This window comes from Carassius gibelio, chromosome B14 (assembly GCF_023724105.1).
Source record: "Carassius gibelio isolate Cgi1373 ecotype wild population from Czech Republic chromosome B14, carGib1.2-hapl.c, whole genome shotgun sequence".
NCBI classification, from domain to species: Eukaryota; Metazoa; Chordata; class Actinopteri; order Cypriniformes; family Cyprinidae; genus Carassius; species Carassius gibelio.
Window position 1 is genome coordinate 25988304 of NC_068409.1, and position 19003 is coordinate 26007306.

Below are 19003 nucleotides of genomic sequence, written 5' to 3' on the forward strand. Positions count from 1 at the left end.
GAGACTCGAACCCACAACCTTATGGTTAGGAGTCATACTCTCTAACCACTAGTCCTTGCCTTCCCGTGTACTTAAATTTATTTTTTTATATATTAAATAAAAAGTAGACAAATATGCGTTCATATTTTGCTTATACGAATGGAGTGAAAAAATAAAACATTTAAAAATTCTTCAAAATATATTTTATAATCCAGAGAATAAAGAATGACATACCAGTTTGTAATCAAATTTGTAAGTAAGAAGAGTAAGAAAGAAAGAAAGAAAGAAAGAAAGAACATTTTTATATTGTAAATTTTAGAAAGGGGTTACTTAATACGAGATCATTATATTTTCATATAGTCCTTTTGAGTTTGAAATCCCCTTTGTTGTGTAATATTGCTTTTTTTTTTTTTAGATAAATCTAAAAAACTACCCAGCACAACTCAAATGCTTCTTAACATATCTGGCCATGAAGCAAACAAATGCGATGTTGCTTAGAGAAGCAGTCGTCTACAATGTTGCGCAAAGGCCTCTGTTTCATTTCAATTTCAGAGAGAATAATCAATGTGCTTCCCTACCTAGTGTACAATTCAGAACAGGTGAATCAGCAGAAATGTGTCCCATTCTGTTCCTCTCTGCTCAAATATTCCACAGCCACACAAAATGAGTCATCAGAATCTCAGTGCTCATCACCTTCATTACTGCCTAAGCCATTACCTACTTTTCCCCTTTTAAAAAATTTGTTTCAGCCATGGCTGTTCTCATTACTGTTCAAATCACAGCATGCTAGGCTTGAGTTTCTGTCAATAATAGACCATTAATCAGTAGCGTGCACTCCGAATTTTCCAGAGGTACCCTAACAGGGTGTGAGTGAAGTTTTTGATTGAGTTCAGACGCTTGATTGCTTGTACAGCTGCACAATACGGCTTAATTACATGTGGAAGAGGCGGCAGAGATACTATCTGACAGTCGTGGCTGTGTTGGCAGCTTTTAAGTGCAGAGAGGACTGCGGTGGTAGCGGGCTGGAAAGGCGTGTGGTGGAAAGCCTGCTGGTGGCATTCTGTTGATCCCCATCCAAGGTGCTGTGTTAATTACTTTGGATGCTGTCCAGAAACCCTCAAAGAATTTAGAGAACTGTGTCATTCAATTTAGTACAATTCAAATTATTTTCATGGTTTACAGTGAACTCAACTTTTCTCTCTCTCTCTCTCTCTCTCTCTCTCTCTCTCTCTCTCCTCGCCCTCCGATATTTTCATGCTACAGATAAAACTCTTCTTTGGGTTCATGTGGAATGGGCTTCTATTATTTTTATTCATGTTTGCCTGAAGGGAAGTGTCATTATTTGGCACTCAGATTGTTTCCTGGAGATGAATGTTAATGAGGCGGCCCTTTATTTTTTACTGCATAAACTACTGAACAACTTGTCCTTCAGTCAGGGAGGCACTGTTCATATTCATTGTCACGAATGATGCAAGTACACAGTAAGTGCCATTCAATGATTTAAAGGGGTGGTTTACTAAAAAATGCAAGTTCTTCCAATGTTTATTTAACACATTTTGGTCGCTTCAGAACACAAAGCATATCATATGGATAGTGTTGGGCAAGTAACACACACAAATTTTTTTTTTATTAATTATTAGTTACTAGTTACATCTTCAACAGTGTTATTAGATTTGTGTACAAAGCAAGGTTAGACTTAAAATTTTGATGATAAATCCAGTATTGAATTGTATATACATTTTCTACAGTTAATACACAGTATTAAATTCAATTGCATTAGAAGTGTACTAAAACTGCATAAAAAAATAAGAGTAATCCCTCACTTTAATTTTCAATGGAAAAGTAATTGAATTACAGTAACTAATTACTTAGTAATAGTTACACCTATATATATATAGACTGCACTGTTGCACATATTTAAGGAATACTTTACAAAAAAAGCCAAACATATATATATATTGGCTTTTTTTGTAAAGTATTCCTTAAATATGTGCAACAGTGCAGTCTGCTTTCAGTGGATCAATACAGCAAACAGATACCCTCTGATACACTACAGGGCCATTCTCTGTCTGTGCTATTTCCAAACACCAACAACTGCCACATCACGATTGGAAATATCTTTTCTTTCCTCCATCTCCCAATGGCAAGCCATTAGTTGCCCATAGACCACCAAGAAAAAAAAAAAAAAAAAAAGAGATGCTTTTCTGCCCTACTCTCCCCCGGACGAGTGCTTTAAAGCCATGAATGCAGTCCCTATTGCCGGCCTGGTGAGAGTGCGGCCACCTTCCACTTCGAGCCGGGGTGGGATGCATGTAGTTTGGCTGTGGGGCTTGAGGGGGTAAGTCAATCCACACTAAAAGCGTAGTGTCTGCCTTTCAGCATAGAGCCAGGAGGCACATAGAAAAGCATTAAATAAACATTAATGGAAGTGGGTTAGGAGAGATTTATTAAGGAGGCTTTTTGGCCTTGCCTGAGGGAGCCATGCACCATTTTATTCACTCATACAAGCACACAGGTAAACAAACAAGGTAATTTATGGCAGTCTTCAGAGGTGGCAGTGTTTGGAATTCACTTTCTGGCCATTTTTTAGAGTAAGACAATTGTTTTTCACACCGTCTCACAGAATTTTAAACATTTATCATGTGCTGAATGGATGATGTGCGGAATCTCTTCTCTGGGCTTCTTTGTTGGAATTTCATTAAAGTAGTTTTGTCAAGTAATGAGGTTAAAGGGAGTTTGTACACTATTTTTTCTAAATCTGTCTTGTCGGAACATCTCACAGAGACTACTTATTTGTATGGAAAGTTTAAAAAGGAACACAATTCTATAAGAGAGAAATGCTATCCTTTCTGTATAGTGAAATATGGATGTTGCTGGGGAAACTTGTGTTCGTTTTGTGCTTTGAGGACAGCTGGAGAGGGAGACAGAGAGAGAACCAACATACGGCGGTTGCTTTGGAGAAGGTAGCAAATAATGTTTTATCCAGGAACTTCTCTCCACCCCAGCATGTGAAGCAGAGGTGACACGGGTGACAAAGAAGCGTGAAGAGTATACTTTGAAAGTTCTTACAGAGGTAACAGAAAAGAGAGAGAGATTGAGGCAAAGAAAAAGCAAGAGAAGGAGTTGAAGGAATTGCTTTTGGAGGAGAAGCCGGGATTGATATTGGACCGTGCATGTCAGCCGTTGTCAACGTGACAAATCTTTGATGTGGAAATAATAGCCGGTGAGGGCTCGGCCCAGTCCAGTGGAACTACGTATGACTGTGATGAGCTGTTGTCAAACACTCCCACATATTCTCGAACACTTTTTCTCAGGCACAGGCAGTATTTTTGGCACTGTATCCAATCGAGACCAAACCTCAAAGCTCTATTGCTTTGATTTTGCTATATCCACATTCCTCGTCTTAAGCAGAGCATGCTCAAATACAAGATATTAAAGTATGTGGGGTTGAAAACGTTGCACAACCTGTTGAGGATTTTTGCTTCATTTTTCAGCTTAAAAGAAACAGGAAGTCATTTTGCGCTTGTCAAAAGAGCTCATAAAATTCAGCCCCAAGGACAAAGACGTACACACATTCAGACACTATTGCAGGTATTCAGACTCAAACACTGTTCAGTGAGTGGCTGGGACTGTGAGAATAGAGTATTGTTTGTGTAAGCCGTAGCGATATAAAAGAGTATACACTAACCCTTATGTTTTTCTCATGCTCTAATTATTCTACTCTTTATTCATTTTAGTGCACATATTACACATATAAATAGAAAGGCTTTTTTTAAATTGTTGGATGGATGGAATGAGGTTAAAGAGGTAATGGAATGATAATTACACCAACAATCAATTAAATGTACATATTCTCTTTTTTTCTAATTGTGTTTCAGCTTTTCTATGAACATTTCATACATTTTGAAATTGCTATTGAATTAAACTTTAAAACTTTTTTCAAGGAAAAAGAAGAAGCATCATAATAATTTATGTATTTATATTTAATTTAGGCTTACATCTTATTGCGCGGTAATGTTTCATTTTCAAATTTACAATTTCTGTTAAGCACCCTACTATTTTGCAGAAAAAAAAATATTAAATGCACAATGGACAAGAATTCAACCTTAATAATTATTTAGCTCTTTTCAAGCTGAAATGTTTTTCTCCCTCTAATGTCACCAAATGGATTTGTAATAATAAATAATAATCATTTTTCATGCAGGTTTCATAAACACTCTGCCCATTTGCTTTTGGTTGACAAACAGATAGTCTGATAGTGTTTCTGTCTCAGCGTGGTTGTCAAACTCGAACAAACAAAACAATATTGTGGCAGCATCGCAGAGCCACGGTGCTTACAATATAAGCTACAACTGGCATTGTCGACTCTACGTATTAAACTGGGATAAGAGAAAGTTTTATAACACTGACAAACAACACACTTCAGCTTTAATAATCAGGCAAAACCCTCCCTCTCAACTCAATTTTCATCAGAAAATAGAAAGAAGATTCCATTCAACCTGTTGCAAACAGATGTTCTTGGGACAGCACTCGCATCCTATAATGACTGTTAAACAATCCGACTCACATCTGAGCAGTTGATACAAATACCTTGAATAAAATGCCAGGCGTTGATATGATATAGCCTCTCTTTTCCTTCAAAGGGGCAAACCCGGGCAATCCGCACTGCTTTGAATCCAGGAAACACAATCCCCAGGAAATAAGGCTTGAATGCGTGTAGCTAAATCACAGTCTACATACGGCGTGCAGCTTTATTAGCATGTGGCAAAAAGAAAGCGAGGCTCTATTGTTGCGTGCTACCTGTTTGTTTGCATGTGTGTGTGCAGTTTACCAGGCCATGGATGGTCCACGTGTGCCTCGTGAGCTGCAAGATAGCACATGCCCGACAGGAGCTGTCAATAGCCATTCATTGCCTTCATCTGCTCTTTAAATTACAGAGCGCATCTCTCAGGGGGTTCGGCGTACCGCTCTTTTTTGGGAAAAACAATGCAACAATGACTGCAATCAGCTATTCCCTCCAGCATCTGTGTTAGTCCCCCAGACTACGCTCCTCTATCACTCTTGCACCGGTGCTAATAGCTCAGTGCACCAATGACTCCAAACTTAGACAGAGGGGTTATTGAATGCCTCTGTTTGTCTCGCCTGACCTCTGCAAAGAAGCAGTGGTTTTTCTCAATTTTCTGTAGGTGACTTCTTTGTTAAAGTATTTGGAGGGCAGCTAGTTGCTTTGTTTGTCCATGTGTATCCATCACTGTACAATGCACCGGTTGTCCTTCCTTAACCATATCCTTTCTCACGGCTTCTCCAAGCATTCGCGAGAGCAGTACGAGAAGCTCTCCACCATGCACAAGAACATGCAGAAGCTGTACGAGAGCCTAGGGAGCTACTTCGCCTTCGACCCCCACACCATCAGCATCGAGGACTTCTTCGGAGACCTGGCTAACTTCCGCAACCTCTTCATGGTGAGTACGGCAGCACTCTCGCCTGTTTATCCTCAAAAGAGCGCTTTGTTCTTCTGCTCTTTGCACTCCTCAAGGTTGAAGAGAGTCGGATAGTTTCTGCTCTTTCTCTAATGTGTATAAATCTGGCTTCCAAAAAGAGTCTTCATGAGCAAGTGCAGATAATATTCTAATTAATATTTCCAATGCTTTTTGCACAGCAAGAACGGCACAGGTCAGGGTTGCTGGATAGCAGTATAATTAAGTTTAGGATTGCTTTGACAGCTTCTATAACTTGGAATCTGAGAGCACAATTCTCTTTCTAACTTCATCGCTTTCTCTTCTTCGTACGTATACAGCATTTTTATCAGTACATAGTTTTAAGAGCTCTAAACTAAAGCTGCTGGCCTTGTCTTAAGTGCATGTGGTGATTTAGCTTATTTTATCATATTTGATAAAGACGTTTTCCTCACAGGGGTGAGGAGATGGAAGGACGGGCTTATTGGGCAGATTAAAGCATACATAAACTGTGCTGAGAATGGAATGTATAATGTATTACCAAACGTGTGGCTTCTATGCAGATAAAAGAGTCTCAGAAGCTTCTTATCCTTTCAGAGTTTCGTTAGCCTCGTATTTCGTGGATATCAAGGTAACGCCTCCTCCCTGTCAAAAAAAAAAAAAAAAAAAAACACAATCCCAGCTTGGGGTTTAGACAGGTAGGACTAGGTTATTGCTGATAGGATGGGATTTATCCAGACTGAGTGTGAAACCGAAAGAGGCGTTTCAAGTACATCTCACTGTACAAAGAAGATATGAGATTCTCTGCTAATTGATATTTTTTTAGGTACTTCGAGACTTGTATTTGCTCTCTATAATCTGAATGGGTCTTAGGGATTATACAAATGAAACTTTTGAAAACTTTTATGCAAAATATTAATAAGCTTTACAGAAAATGATTCTTGAAATTGTGGGTGTAAAACTATTCATTTATTTATTCGTTTTTGTGATTTAATCATATTTGTCTTTCCCAAACAAATGAGAGATAGGATTTAGAACAGGTTTTAAAACTTGTATGTAAAAATATTTATTTTAATATACATATTTTATAATACTATACTATTGATCTTTTATAATCATAAAAATTATAGCCATTAATTTTGGAATGATTATTTAAATTAGGTAATTTGCATGTACACTAAAAAAGATGTAGAAACAATTTTCACTCAGAAAGTACTAGTAAATTTCACAAAAAAAAATCCATATAAACAAGTAACAAGTAGAAAAACTGTATGGTTTCTCATAAAACCTTTTAAAATAACTTTTATGTGAAGTTTTTTAATGCCTAATTGCATAAATGTTTTGATAAAATTTGACAACATTTTCTGTGCACCAACAAACTTTATTTTACTACACACATGATGAAACCTTCATGCTGATCAACTCTATTGAATTGAGAACATTGCATTAAAAACTCCATTTGCCGTACAGTTCAAAGAACATTCACACTTTTTAGCTTCACAGTGTTTAAAGGCACCCTGGGTTTGGGTCATTTTGATTTGTAAATGGAACCTTAATATTGGCTTGATTAAAGATGGCTGAAAGCAGCCTCTGGAGATTGTTTTTTACACATATATTTAAGTTAAGTTTCCTCATTTCTCCTACTTCTGCCTATATTTCATATAGTTTAATGCAACGTCCAGAAGGTATGCTCAAAGTCGTCAAAACAATTACAGTCAATGGCAAGTTCTTCTTGTCTGTGGATTCTCTCACACACTTTCTCCCAAGCATATCTAAAAACTAACTTTCAGTCACCCTGATCAAAGCCTAGCAACACACATTACACGGCACTCCCTCCAGGATGCAGCGTTGAACGGCTGTAAAAGGAGCATCTATGAAAATAAATTATTCTCTCAACTGAATAACTCTTTATGAATAAGTTATCACTGATTTAGACTTCAATGCTGAGAAGAGCAGAGCTGGTGGAGAACACAAACATAGCCGGATGTCCAGTGGCGCCGGGATCATTCCCTTTGTGGCGTTTTACTCCCCTTTTTTTTCCTTTTCTTTTTTTTTCTTTTTTCTTTTATGTGAAAAATCCAGAAGGCCAACCAAGCTTATAATGCATTAGTAAGAGAGCTCTGATGTATGCTGGGAATGTTATTTTGTGTCATAACCAGGCATAATGTGATGAACTGACAAGCAGTAAATGCTGTTGGCTGTAACTGGCAGACACAGAACATTTTGTCAGTCACTTGGTTTTGCCTCGAAGGCCCACCCACTGTTAAATTCTATTGGTCTAAATTTGATTTCAGCACATGAATTTTGTTTCAGATTGTCCCATCAGTTTATCCAGAGTTGAGCTAGAGAAAGAGAGAGAGAGAGAGAGAACCTCCCACTGCGTCTTCGTCTTCTGTATGTAATCCTGACTAGCGGCTGTGGGTGAATATCAGTGTATTAATGCCTTATCAAAGCGCAGCAGATGGTGATGAACTAACAGTCTCACTTGTTAATTGAGTGAGCCACTGATTACTCCAGTAAAGTCAGCAGAGGTTGAGCCACGGTGACGGTGCATGACAAGTGTGACTCAGCTAATCAATAGAACACATGTGTGAACGTGCATCTCTGGGTGAATATGTGCAGAAAACAGTTATCGAGGGCCATTGGCTTTATCTATTATGACGGCTCTGGGAATAATGATAATGATGATGCAAGTAATAGAAATTGTGATGTAGTGTGATGTCATCGCTGCTGCTTTTTCATTTCAGTCGCACAGCGTCTGCGAGTGATCGCAATTAAACCCAACGGAGTGTCCCTTCAGAGTAGTCTAATATTTGAGTCAACACACACGACATCGGCCACTTCTCACTCTCGGCAGTTTTGTAGGCCTCTCACAGCCTGTTGAAAACTAATGGGGGATATGATCCAAAAAATAAATAACTCCAATATCATCAAATGTGGTTTAGTTAGTGTAGATTTTGTGTTGGCCAAATAGGCCCATCTGTGGTGTGGATTTTTGTCTTCTATTTCTCTCGCTCTCTTCGCAGAAGCCAAGTGTTTATGCATTGCATGTAGGGCAATGCATATATGATGGTTCCAACCCCCCAAAAAAAAAAATATAGTATAGAGCTCCTGGCTGTGGGATGAGCCGCCCTTTTTGTCCGAGTGCATAAGACAAGGCTATTCAGATATTCTATTCTGAGGCTGGGCAAACAGAAGAGACTACAAAGCCACCTCCACAACGCAGGATTTCAGCAAGAGCACGCTTCCTTAGTGTCACTCTGCTGCACATGTACCCAGCGAATATATTTACAAAGACTTCTAGTCCTCAGTGGCTGTCTGGAAGGACACCATCCTATCCTGTGCTTGCCAGCATGCATAAACACACCTGAGGTAGATGGAGTCCATATTGGCAAATTCAATTCCGCAGCAATCCCTCTCCTAGAGTAGAGCAAACACTACTGAGGACAGCAGGCCGCCGAGCATCGCCTCACCAATCTAGAGATTTCACGACAGCGTTTTTACACGGAATGTGCTTTTTCCCAGGTGGATACGTTGTGTTGATTAGTGTTAGAATGTAGTGTTAAATTTCTTGTTCATCATCGTCTTTCATATTAGCAGATCTAGTTGGTGATTCATCCAACTAAAATTTGATCAAATCCTCCCACAATTTCTTCACTCAAGATGGATGCATTTGTAAATTGTTACTATTTTGTGTGTCTGATCTTATTAATACAAATCCATCTACTAACTTTGGGTTTGAAAGATAATTTAACCCAAAATTAAATGAAAATGCATTTAGTGCATTAGTTTACTCACCTTCGTGTTGTTCCAAACCTGTGTGACTTTCTTTTTTTTTGCAGAACACAAAAGAAAAACTATTTCTGATGGAAATAATATATCTATTTATTTATTGGTCAAACAGATTTGAAAAGACATGAGTGTAAATAAATGATGTATTTTACAACACCGATGGACAGATTGAGTGCCATCTTTCTCATTTTTAAATAGCCCATCATGAGAACTCTAATTAACCAAAAGAGTTTTAAGGAAGACTTTTCCCCTGTAATCAGCTTTCTTAATGACTTTGGATTATTTAGTGTGCAAACACAATTAGCCAGCCTAATTTGCCTTAACATATTGATTGGTGGCCACCACTGACAACCACAGGACTTCCTGCAGATTTCAATCCTTCCTGTTTACTTCGATCATTTATTATTCATTTTTTTACTAACCTTTACCTTTGGTTTGCATAGAGCGTATCTGCAGCCATGAGATATCAGCCTTCCCTGGCAGGCAGGACCGATGGGGATGCGATTTGAATTGGCAACAGTCAGAGGCACTGTGACCACGAGAAACAAATTTGCTTGAGACTGTGTGGCTCGGATGTATGCTCTTCAGGGCCATCCTCGAGCGAGAACACGATCATAGTCTAAACTGTGCATTTGATTCTTTTTAAGCAAACGTATGTGCTGCATGTAGAAACAGCAAATTGCACGCATCCCACCATCGTTCTTGCTTTATGCTAATGCAATTCTGTCTTTTGTAGTCAATACTGCCGACGTTTTGCGCCATGAGAATGCTATTCAAAAGTACTCCCTCTGGGTATTGTTTATCTCATGTAAAGCTTCCTAATACCTAAAACACAATTAAGAAAATTGATAAAATCATAAATACTGCCCCGAGCTGATTGGGATCAGGCAAAGGTTTGAAAACATGTTTGTTGCCATGGTAATTAGGGTTTTTGCATGTTTGATGAGAGTGAGATAATTATGTTGTGTAATCGTGTTTGCAGTCAAAATTGTTTATTTGTTTATAAAAACTTTTTGCCAGCAGGAATTATTTTTGTCGCTATGAGTAAATGGTTTTTCAATAAGGAGCTAACATTTGACGATGAGTTTGATGCTATCTCCAATTACAAGACTGAGATTGAACTGTCAGTTTTGGAGACCCATAATCCAGTGGCTTCATAATACTCTATTTGAAAATGCGAAATCACAATAACAGGAAGAATTGTTTATGCTAATGTTTGTTGTCACTCTGTGCCATGAATAGATGAATATAGAATTCTTTTTCACACTCTTTGAAGGACAGCCATATGCATGCTGACTCAATTACTTTTTATTAGAACAAGTATTGTGTTTATTCATTGCTGACGTATAGTTTTGCAGCAAAATGCAGATTTGGAACAGGTGCATCTCTCTCTCTCTCTCTCTCTCTCTCTCTCTCTCTCTCTCTCTCTCTCTCTCATGTTCATCCTTGTCCTTGTCCTTTCAAGAGATGACAGTGAGTGTATGGGTTCCTCTTCTCAGGCTTGACGGCAGATCCACTATTGACCACCATGTCGAGCTGTACTTTTCTCATCCCACACTGGAGCCATGTTCCTTGTGTCTCAGAACCGAACACGACATGCACGTCGGAAACCCTAAGGGAGTCTGAAAGGGCCATACTGTCGACACTCATTATGTCGTACGAAGAACGAACAAGACACACACACACACACATACGCATACACAAAATACTTATTCCTCCCTTTAAGGCAAGGCCTGTCAGGTTAGTGGTGCAGGCCTGGGGTGAAGAGACCTTTGCTGTGCTGGAAAGGTTAAGAAGAAGTGGCTTATTCTCTCTTCTCTGCTGTGTCTCCGTGCCCTCTAAGCGTCTCCGCCTAGCTCTCTCGACGTCTTTATACCGCCTGACACCTCCGTGGCATTTACAAAAGAAAAGAGGAGGAGGATGATATCTCTGTGTGTCTGTGTACAGGCCTCTCTCCCTCTCGCCGGAGCCAAGCCAGCATCGCCGCCACCACAACATCCTGGCATTCAGTTGCTGGAAATAGCCAGGATGGACGATATGTTCTCTGCTTTCACATTAATGCGTATGGAGATTGTAGCTCAGTGGGGACAACGGCAGTATCAGGAGCCATCTTGATGTTCAATTAGACAATCGCTGCCTGCTTCCTTTTCTCAGCACTCATTGTTTTTTTTTTTTTGTTTTTTTTTGTGCTTTTGTTTTTTTTTTTGTTTCACTGTAAGCAGAAAATCGCCCCAGAAGAGCTGTGTGATTTTAGCCCTTAAGCAGGTTGAGATGAATTCTGTGAACTTGCTTAACATTTTCCATGCAGATTTCGCAATTTAAGAAGGGATTTAAAGTTATTTATAGATATACACAGAATGTATGTGTGTTGGGTGCTAAAATCAAATGTATCATTGTTTTCATGTACATCCTGAACCCTAATCTAAATATGTTACCAATGCCAGAGGTTTGAAGTCTGTGGAGATCTGCAGGTGTAGATTCAGCATTATCAGCTCATTGTGTATGGACTTGCCATTGTCACTCACTGTTAGTCTATCACTCCACATTATAGAGTGCAGTCTATAGGGTTTCTTCAGTGGTAGAATTGTGCTGGAATTTTCTTTCTTTTATCTTCCACAGACTTCTAATTTGCCCTCTAATTTCATTGCCTCTCTCTTTCTGACACTTCAGGATGCTGTGCGGGAGAATCACAAGAAGAGGGAGATGGAGGAGAAGATCAAGAGAGCCAAGCTGGCAAAGGAGAAAGCTGAGCGAGAGAAACTAGAGAGACAGCAGAAGAAGAAACAGCTGATTGACATGAACAAAGGTACGGCGCTACTGCCCCTCCGGGGCCCGACTGCAGCCCGGATCACGATTTCACACGGTTCTAAGCACTGTAGGGGTGGTGATGGTGATGGAGGGACAGGGCCACACTTCCTCTGTGAAAAATCACACTCTTGGCGGCCTATTCACTCACACTAAATGTACACTCAGTTTAGATGGGCTGAGAATGTTTTAATGATTAAGTAACTGTCACAGTTTAAGAAAACAGTGACAGGAATATGAAGATATCTGTCAAGTAAATGTTGAGGACAATGATGTTAATTACAATGACAAACACACCAGTGTGAAATCCAGCCGGAACCAAAGGGATTTCAGCAGTGATAACCATAACAGCTCTTTTAAGAAAATAGAAATAAACATTTTGTCCCACCTGCAAAAGGTGGGTGACTACCGGCCGAAAACTGTAAGTGCATTATTTTGTTTAAAATACCACCAGAATAAATGATAGTTATTATTTTTATTATTATTTAATACAATTATTCAACAAAAAAAAAATCTATTAAAATCAGTCAAATTCAATTGAACTGTAGAGTATTTAATAGTTTTTGTTTATTATCATTATTATTACTATTATTATTATTACAACAGCTGTACAATTACAGTGCTAATATTTATAGCTGTTTTTATTGTTCATATCACATTTTTAACATTTATTTTTAAAGGAAACTGATGAAAAACTTTTTCATATTCCCCCCACCGTTGCTTTTCACTCACATTTTGCTTTCATTTTTGGCCCTCTATGTGTTTTATTTGCTGGAGCATTTGTGCCATTGCTGCATGAAAGTGTAGAGCAAACCGGCATCAGTATAAGGCTGCGCTGACAGGCCCCTGCCAGAGAAGATGTAGGTCACATGTAAAGATAAGCATCTCAGGTTCACTGCTTTTGTAGAGCAGACAGATAATGGATTGGCAGATTGCCTTTGGCCTAGTAAATGGAGTTGAGAGTTAACTATTAAGTTTTTGCAAGCTTGCTCAGTTCATTTCTGAGATGAAAAGGGGCCATGTCGACAATAGCTTAATTCAGTTTAGATTACAGCAAAACTGGTTGGATATGAAAAACAAATTGTCCTCTATGCGCCAAATTTCAGTAGCTATGCACATATCAGCCCTGTAAATTGTGCGTTTTGAAAAGAAATATGTGGTTCGGTTTAAAAAAAGAAAGAAAAAAGTGTCAAGATGTCTCAATGCAGCTTGCAAATTCAGGGCAAATTCCTGCCATGAGAGATCCGATGTACTCACTGCACTGCGCTATTCTGATCCTTACAATGAGACAGAAATTCCTGCCTCTGGCCAAAAGCTTTTTTCACAAGCGCCAACTTAAAATGTCATGTTGAGCCCAGCATTTTACTGTGGCCTTACATTTGAGAAAATGACATGTAGAACTTCGACTCTGTGTGCTTCCGCAGGATGAATGAAGCATGCTAGTTTCCTAAGAAGTGACCGCATTGAATGCTGAGCTCGTAATAATGCAGATGGAAAGACAGTGGATAACAAACCCTCTAGTGCAGTCAAGAATACCTTATCTTTAGTTAGCTCTTTCCCTGCGTCAGAGCCCATAAAAAGACTTTTATCTTTGAACTGCTGGAGTCATCACTAGATTTAAAGAGAAAGAGTGTCAGTGAGTTCCGTGGTGCATTTGGCTCCGCAGACATTCAGATGCATTAGATAACAGATCAGCCTTTTTTGCATTCAAATTTGAATATGAAACCATACTAATGTTATTAAAAGAAGTCTTTCGTTGGTCAAAATGCAGTAAAACAGTAATATTGTGAAATGTTAATACAATCTAACATAACTGTTATACATAGTATGGACTTATATTTTTTCAAATGATCATTCAGTAATCGTTCTTATATGTGGATTTGGTTCTTAGGAAATGTTGCAGACTGCCTAATATTTAAATAGAAAAAAATATGATCTTTTGGACAGTATGATTATGTAACTTTCATAAAGTGTGATGTTTGTTAAGCATGATATAATGCGTATTTATGCTTTAAGGCAAGCTGTTACAGATTCCTTCTGCCTCTTGAATTAGACAATTGTCTTGTGCTTGGCTATATTCTGTTACCGTTCCATATTGCCAGCATCTGTCTTTTATTCCCTCAAACTTGAATACAGTTATCACCTGCTGTTTTTGATCATCTACAGAAGGATATTAAAAAGTGTAGTTCTTTCAAATTAGTTCTTTTTTTTTCAGTAAACATTATTTCTTTCCACAAGAGAAAAATAATATGATTTGTCTTTTTGTTTATCAAATTAATATAAGTAAAACTATGATGATTGTTTGGGTATGAGCGGTTTAAAAAATACATTTACGCTTTAGAAAAACATTAATTAACCTAATAACATTGTAGTCAAACAGCATTCAGAGACTCGTTTGGATGTCTTAACTGAAAATAAAATAGTTTTTGGTGTTTTCTTAGGAATGAATAAGCTAAAGTACATATGTATATATGTATTTTAAAATTTGTGTTGCTCATTTTTCTCTATATATATCCTCTCTTTTTAGCACACAGCTCTTTTTCATTAGAACCCGTGTCTAACCTTTTGATTAATTATAGTTTTTAAGGCCTTTTCAAAGGACTATTTCTATAAAGAGATTTTTGAAGTCATTTTGCAAATTGATATCTAATGCCCTTCACATGCACATGATTAACAATGAGATGCAATTTTAATGAGGGTTTAATTCATTTAGGGTTAAGAGGATGTGTTTGACGGGATGGCGGAGCTGGGCAAATGAATATCATTTTTTAAAGTATTTTTAAAGTCACACAGACGGTGTCTGGAAATGTGTCCTTGCAAGGTTTCACGAGCAATTTTGAGTGCCATGTGATTGATGTGTATGGCAAGTGGGGCGAAATCTGTTTTTCTTGTAAAGTATTAGAAATCCTAATATGGGAAATTGCTCATGAAATCATTACCCGGCCCCCCATTTGTTTTAATTTCCTCTAAGTGGATTTCCATATTCTCTTAGACTGACCAGATGTTCAGCATTCACCAAATTACTTAACCCACTGAAAGTAAATGGGGAATGATGTAAAATAGGCCTAAATCCACCTAATCCTTCTATCTTTTTTTAGGAAAATATGTTTTGTGCTAGCAGGGCAGCCATTTTGCCAGAGGATATGAAACTATGCTGTATACAGTGTCGTTCACTCATTGCGAAGCGTAACTGAGAGATGATATGACTTCCTGTGTGCCTGTCTTTACCGTCTCTCAGCCTGCTGGCTGTTTCAGGGTCACTACAGGTGTCTGTGGCCACATGTGGTGTTTGAGCCGAATGAGGCATGGAATAAGGGCTTCCATAAAACACAGAAATAGTTTTTGCCTTATTTTTAGTGAAGTGTAGCTGTATGGTTTTGTCCTTTCCTACTTTTGGATAAACTCCTTTATTGCATGTGAGTGCTGCCCTATGATTTACATAGTTGCTGTCTTATTATTAAACGGATATAATGTTACAGATTTGACCCTGTCCAATAAATCTGTTCACTTGAACCCGTTCAGTAACAAACACGACACAGGCTTTGGAGAAAATCTGTCCTCTCATTCTGTTCGATTACTGGTGTCTAAAAATCTCTCTCAACATATTCGACTCGATTTTGCCGTCTTGTCACTTTCCCCATGGCTGGTGTTTCAAATCTCTAGGCCAAACGGAGAACGTTGTTGTTGTTGTTTGCGGTCACTTGCTGAGTCATCGTGAATAGCATCTTTCATGCGCCATATAACAACCAGACGGTGCAATAAATGATGTTGTTAAATAAGACTGGCACACATCTGCTAGAGTCAGGAAGAAAGTAGCTTCACTTTCCAGTCTGACAGCACAAATGATCCCTTTAAAGGTTTAGAAAGAAATTGTGTAGGATTAAAGGGCTAAAAGGAAGATTAGTGTATTCTTTTGAATATTTTTTTTTTATGTGATGATAGCTGTCGTTATCTGTATGGTTGAGCTCAGTTTTATAAAGTCTGTCTGCTCAGAATGAATACTGCTCGGAATGAATACTGCTCTTTATGTCTGAATATGTTCTATAACCCATTACTATTAATTCAACGCTCTCAGTTACAGACATACAGTCGATAGGTTCTTTCTGTGTGTAGTGCAATTTGTGTGCACTTGTATTTTTGGGCATCTTTATGTATTCTGTGAAGGGTTATTTCTCCACCAACAATGGCACCAAACAGAATTTTATAAAAAGATGTTTTCAGATTTATTTGAAACACTTTGTCATAAGCAATCAGACTAAATAGCCCTGTCCCAGTCTGTTGAGCACTTTTTAGCCATTTGAGAACTTTTCATGAGACATTGAATCATTCACTTTATAACAAATATGTGTGTGCCTTTAATTAATAAAATCCTCTTCATTTGAAAGTTTTTTTTTTATTAGCATACACTAATGTTTGTTTGCTTTTTAAGTTAAGGGTCTAAATGCTGGAAAAGTAGCCCTCAATTGGAAGATAATTTTAAAAAGCACACAAATATATGACAAAACGTATGTCTGTCAGCAGGTCTCCTGGCAGAAAGGTAATTCTGATAAAGGTCGTGGCTTTAGAATATGTTAATCTGTGTGATGCAAACAGAAAACCACGAGAAGCCACACACCCCACTGTCTCTCCTCTAATTATCATTCCGATTTTTAATTAGTCATTGAGATATTCCATCTACCACGTTGGTCATTATGAATAAGTGGACCAGATAAGTACCGTTGCATAATGCTGAGCTGACTATGGCATGTCATTATCTGTATTTTAACTATCATATTAAATCTATGCTGTCTGCAGGCTTCAGTGTCGGTGCCGAGAAATGAGCGTCTGTCCTATATGCATATCAGTGCTCCCCATCAGCTCTTCAGTGTTATTTACACCCACTGTCAGGGAGCTCAATCCTCTTTTGAAGAATGCCACGTTACATCCTAAAGCCCGCTGGTTCCCAAGCATAAGCAAATTCCAGTCAGGAAATCTTGGAGCGTGCGACTGCTGGCATTGTGAATTTTTGTGTCATTACCTTGAAAGACGCCAACAAGGGCGCCAAGCTTATCTGCTATAGTGCATCAATTCTAATAAATAACTGCATATTAGCTTGTGCCGTATCAGCAGCCAGATGCCCGCGTGCCTTAAGGCGATGATAGCATTGCGAATTTTGCCATCAGTATGGCCAGAGACGCATTAGCCATCTAACGTGCGAGGAGCGAAGTCATTGATTTATGAAGATAAGCATCTGTGTAAGTCATGGTGACATCCAGGAAACCCGCCATATTCCTATTTAATATGTTCCTGTCTGACTCCAAATGCTGAAATGAAGAGACACAGCAGCCGTGATTATTCAATGGTAATATGTTCATTTTCATCTCCCCGATTTTCCTCCAGAGAATGTTTCCATCTTCAAATATATGTAATTATTTCCCTTAAATAAGAAACTTTTTTACCCCTTTTTATAATGCTGGCTTTGTGTAGCCATCCCTAATTAGGGTAGCACTAAATGTCCTAATCACTTTAAGCCTCTTTAACTTAATTTAGCCCACTCTCCCTCAGGTCATAGCAGAAATGAGTGGATACATCTGAGAATCCCTCCACTGCCAGCACCCTCCCACTTTCCTTGCACACATTTGCGCTGTTGCATGTCATTAATTTACAGCCATGGGTGGTCTCCATTCTGATAATTCCTCATCGAGAGTTCAGACCTGGAGAGCCACTCCGCAGTCACTCAAAAATAATTAAGCTCGCCACACAGAGCCCGGACACTGCATGTTCAAAGCCTAAATCCTCAGAGAAGAAAATTAATGACAGATTTTGGAAAGGACAACAACGGTGCTTGAAACACAGGTATTTTGTTTGTCATACATAGGGATTACACTATAGCAAGAACGACAGTGATCTCTTTGTCTCGTCCCTTATGAGATACAGTAAGTGCCGGACTTGCTGGATGATTTATGAAGTGTATTCTCAGATAAGCCAGGCTCATGTGGTCTGTGATCTCAGCAAGCAGATGGCAAGGAGAGCAGGGAACAATCACTAAGCATCACCAACCTGATAAACCACTGTGGAGATTCATTAGCATACGGAAAGATGGCAAGAAAAATGTGGAGCACGTACAACAGAGCTCAGCTATCTTTTATTTCTCCTCGTGAGCTGAATATGCAAATGCATCGGCCTCTCAAAAGCCAGACATGCTGAATGATGGTCTATCTCCTGGAGTTTACACTTTAGCCTTTCTCCTCCTACCAAACCTAGCATGTCTGACATCCTCTAATGCAGAGCCATCCGGCATCCATCCACTTTATTTTTGTTTTCGTTTTACTATCTATTCATGGATATGCAGCTGTCCGGAGTTTCTAGCCATGCCATCTAATCCACTTCCAGCTCCTCCCAGCTGACCAATCAACTGCATCGAACGAAGAATGCACATAACCTGGGTGGAGTAGTTATCAGCTCTGGCCACCTCTAAACGCCAATCTCGCTGGTCCCCTTTTCCGCTCCTCATTGTCTGAGGCCCAGACCCCTTGGCGCCTGTGTGAACTCAAAGAGGGAGTGCCCCGCTCAAGGAGGGGATGTGTGAGCATCCCTAATTAAATTACACACAGACATAAGTGGGTTTTCACATCAAGCTGTTCCAGCAAAACGCTCCAAAATGCCTGTCTGGTGCCACATCCATCTTCTTCATTACTCCCGAGTCTGGGCTCATTCTCTCGGAGTGCTTTGGAGCTCTCACTCCAGCAGGCCAGCTGACAGGTCACAGTGTCATATCTCGTGTCAGATCCTCCAGAGAGACAGCACCTCATAACAGGTGCGAGGCTGGAACCGGCAGGACTGTTGACTCTGCTGCTAATGCACTCTCAGTTGCTGCGGTGAAAGGGAATCTCTCAGACAAAGAGTGGCAGGAGGGAAACAAGTCCAAGATGCACCTGGCTCCTCGATGCAAGGCATTGTTCACAACGTATGCACAAGGTTAATTGCACAGG

General features: G+C 39.1%; 1 protein-coding gene across 9 annotated transcripts in view; it reads left to right on the top strand.

The window, feature by feature from the left end:
* The window catches only part of diaph2 (diaphanous-related formin 2), a 382480-nt gene that overhangs the window by 314797 nt on the left and 48680 nt on the right, over nucleotides 1–19003 (top strand). For all 9 annotated transcript variants that reach the window (XM_052574739.1, XM_052574746.1, XM_052574744.1 and 6 more), the window contains 2 exons: nucleotides 5277–5441; nucleotides 11898–12033. In XM_052574739.1, coding sequence (XP_052430699.1) covers nucleotides 5277–5441; nucleotides 11898–12033 — 301 coding nt within the window. The remainder of the gene's footprint in view (nucleotides 1–5276; nucleotides 5442–11897; nucleotides 12034–19003) is intronic.